At 42.4% G+C, this 2,972-nt stretch overlaps 1 protein-coding gene across 1 annotated transcript in view; it reads right to left on the reverse strand.

Moving 5' to 3' along the window:
• SSR1 (signal sequence receptor, alpha) overlaps positions 1–2,075 on the reverse strand; it is a 25,835-nt gene extending 23,760 nt beyond the window's left edge. The window contains exon 1 of the mRNA XM_009326531.1: positions 1,916–2,075. Within this exon, the coding sequence (XP_009324806.1) occupies positions 1,916–2,075 (160 nt within the window). The remainder of the gene's footprint in view (positions 1–1,915) is intronic.
• Positions 2,076–2,972: the final 897 nt, after the last annotated feature.

A 2,972-nucleotide genomic window follows, 5' to 3' on the forward strand; every position in this document is an offset into this window, starting at 1 on the left:
GTGAGCCCTGAACTGAGTACCATGGGACCTTGCCCCCAGGGTTCCCTGATGGTTCCTAGTAAATCTCCAAATTTTTGCTGAAGACTGCAGCCAGGCTACAAAAGTAGATCACAGCCCTACAGGCTTCTGCATCCGAAGTGACCCCTGCCTCCAGGTCCCTGAACTCTTTAATGGGGAATGGGTGAGGGTATGGGAGTTTATAAATCAGACGTGGCTAACTCCTGTCATCTAGCCAACAGTCACTATCAGCTCAGCAGTAATTTGCTGGCTCTTGGGAGCCTCAGATTCTACCTGGATGTCAGTAACAAGGCAAATACTGCAGAGATCTGTCACAGGACCTGTACAATCTGATATTTTTATCAATGATTTGGAGGGGGCGAAAGTGCTTATAAGGTTTGCAGATGGTGCCAAATCAGGTGGCAGGGTGGGGGGCCTGGTGGATACGCTTGAGCACAGGGCTGCCACCCAGAGGGACCTAGGCAAGCTGCAGGAATGAGCCAACAGGAATCTCATGAAATTCAACAGACACAGCGCCCTGCATCAGGGAAAGAAGGAGCCTCAGTCAACAGAACAGGCTGGGGACTGACTGGCCAGGGAGAAGCTTCTGGTGAGAAGGACCTGGGAGGTCCTTATAGATGCTAAGCTGCCATGAGCCAGCAGCATGAAAGGCCAAGAGCATCCAGGGCTATATCAAGAGGAGCACAGCCAGCAGATCAAGGTGAGTGACTATTACCTCTCTAATCAGTGTTAGAGTGCATCTAGAATACTGCGTCCAGTCTTGAACCTCCCCAACCCAGGGAAGATACAGACAAAACTCTATCTAGAAGCTTCTGCAAAGTTGAAGAAAGACAGAAGGTGTCAAACTTTGCAACGTTTACATTCCGATCCTTTCATTCCTTTTCCTCTTGAAGAAGTGAAAAGCCATTATCATAACTTTTTATTCCCTCATTTATTTCAAATAATAAATTGCAAAGTGTTTGATCACTACTTGAAATTAGATGATTGCATAAATCTTTGTGTAAGACAAAATTCCACACTGGGACTGAAGTCCAGTAAAGGACTTAAGAGAAGGAGTGCTATCTTAACTTAAAAGTTCATGGAGAGAAACACAAGTTTATATACTTCCCTGGTTCTCAACTTCTTGGTGAGAACCCTCAGATTGAGTCAGTGGAAGTTTGTCCCAAGAAGGGAAGAACTGCTGCACATGGCAACTAGAAACTCTTATCTATACTTATGATGCTTACAGTGTTGTATCTGTCTGAATTATACCTTAGCTGTAATTCTCTGACTTTATCATATCTCTTTTTCCATCTGGCAGTTTCAAGCTGCAGGATGCGGTTTTGTTCTTGGTCTTTCACCCTCTGTTGCTGAAGCTTTTGGTTCTCCCTTCTGAACTCGAATCTGTTGCATTTTCTTCATCTCAGCTTGTTTGTTTTCTGCTTGCAGGATTTTAAGCTGAGCAGCTAGCCTGTTATATTTGGATCGCAGCCATTGGCTTTCTGCCAACCTGCCATCCTTTTCTCCCTGGAATTTTGTTTGCAAGGATAGGAGCTATTTCTGTGTATTCTCCTTTTCCTCCCTTAGCATATGCAGGGCTGAAGTTACAGTCTTGGCCTCGTGTTTCTTCTTTTTTCTGAGATGCTGCAGTTCCCATATCTTTTTGTCTGTCTTGTATATGGTATGATCCATCTCCAAGCGCTGTCTCCTAAGCCTGGTCTTCAGTTCTGCCTCATGCTTTATTTGAAGGAGATAATACGCAGATTTAAGTTCTTCCACATGCTTCAGAAGGGCTTTTTTTTTTTTTCAGTCCCAGCATCCTCAAGACATTTGATAGCACTAAATAAAGTTTCCTGCATGACCATCAGCCAACTCCTAGCCTCATTTTTCTCCTTTGTGAATTTGCTTTTTGTTTCACTTTGTTCTTCAGTATCCTTCTTTAACTTGTTTACAGTTTTTCCCAGATGCTGTTGCTGGACAGTTTTTGCTTTTAACTCTTGAAAATTGTTCTTCAGAGAAATGGTTTCATAGTAGGAATCATTAATCTGTGTTGGCTGTTTCTTCTGATTCCACTTCATCCTCCTAGTCACATCATCTAGATGTAAATTCCCTTTGTGAAACAGTAGTTTTTCCTCTGGCTTTAACCTTCTCCAAAACCGTATCATCACACTGAAGATCCATGATTTGGGTTTGTTCTTGCTGAGCCTGCTCTAGATCCTTGATGACCCCACTAAAGTTCGTAACCATCTTCCGAAATGATAATTTTTCCAAACGGTAATTGGCATACTTTGTTCCACACACATCTGAGGATGCTTCGTAAGGACTTGGACAGGGGCTCCCTGTTCTGTGAGTGGAGAGAACCCCTTTATTGCTTGTATCTCCTTGCTTATATTCTTCTTTGGGAGCAAGTAATATCTCAGAATGCTGGAGTAAAAAGTCCTTATCGGCTTTCGGCATTTCCTAGGGGGACAACTGCATTCTGTCATCAACTAATTAGAAAAACGAGAGGTCACATGACTTGACAGTAATCTAGTCAGAGAAGGTGGAAAGGCAACTGAGGATAAATTTGAGTAAGCTTCACCCATACTTGTTACAGTACTAGTAGAGTTGTATCATTCTTCTAGTGCAAAACAAGAGGTGACACCCTCTGTTCAATTTATGCAAACTATTTTTTCACTAACTTCAGTGGAAATTTTCCATCTATGAAGACAAGTCGGTGTGGGTCAGCATTATGAAATGATGAAACTGAAGGAGCCCACCCTTCTACAATGCCTACAGGCCTTGCACCTGCATCAAGCTCCAGTGGAGTGAAAAGTCTAAAGAGTGTAATTGGCCTAACTTGCAGTAATCTTTGACCTTAAAGCAAGAATTTAAAAAACGAAGAACTCTAAATTAAGCTTGGCCAAACAACTTGATTGTAGAAAATAGAGAAAAAGAAATGTTTACATTAAAGCAGTAGGAAATAAAAGTCTTCC

Source organism: Pygoscelis adeliae, unplaced genomic scaffold (assembly GCF_000699105.1).
Source record: "Pygoscelis adeliae isolate BGI_AS28 unplaced genomic scaffold, ASM69910v1 Scaffold186, whole genome shotgun sequence".
NCBI lineage: Eukaryota > Metazoa > Chordata > Aves > Sphenisciformes > Spheniscidae > Pygoscelis > Pygoscelis adeliae.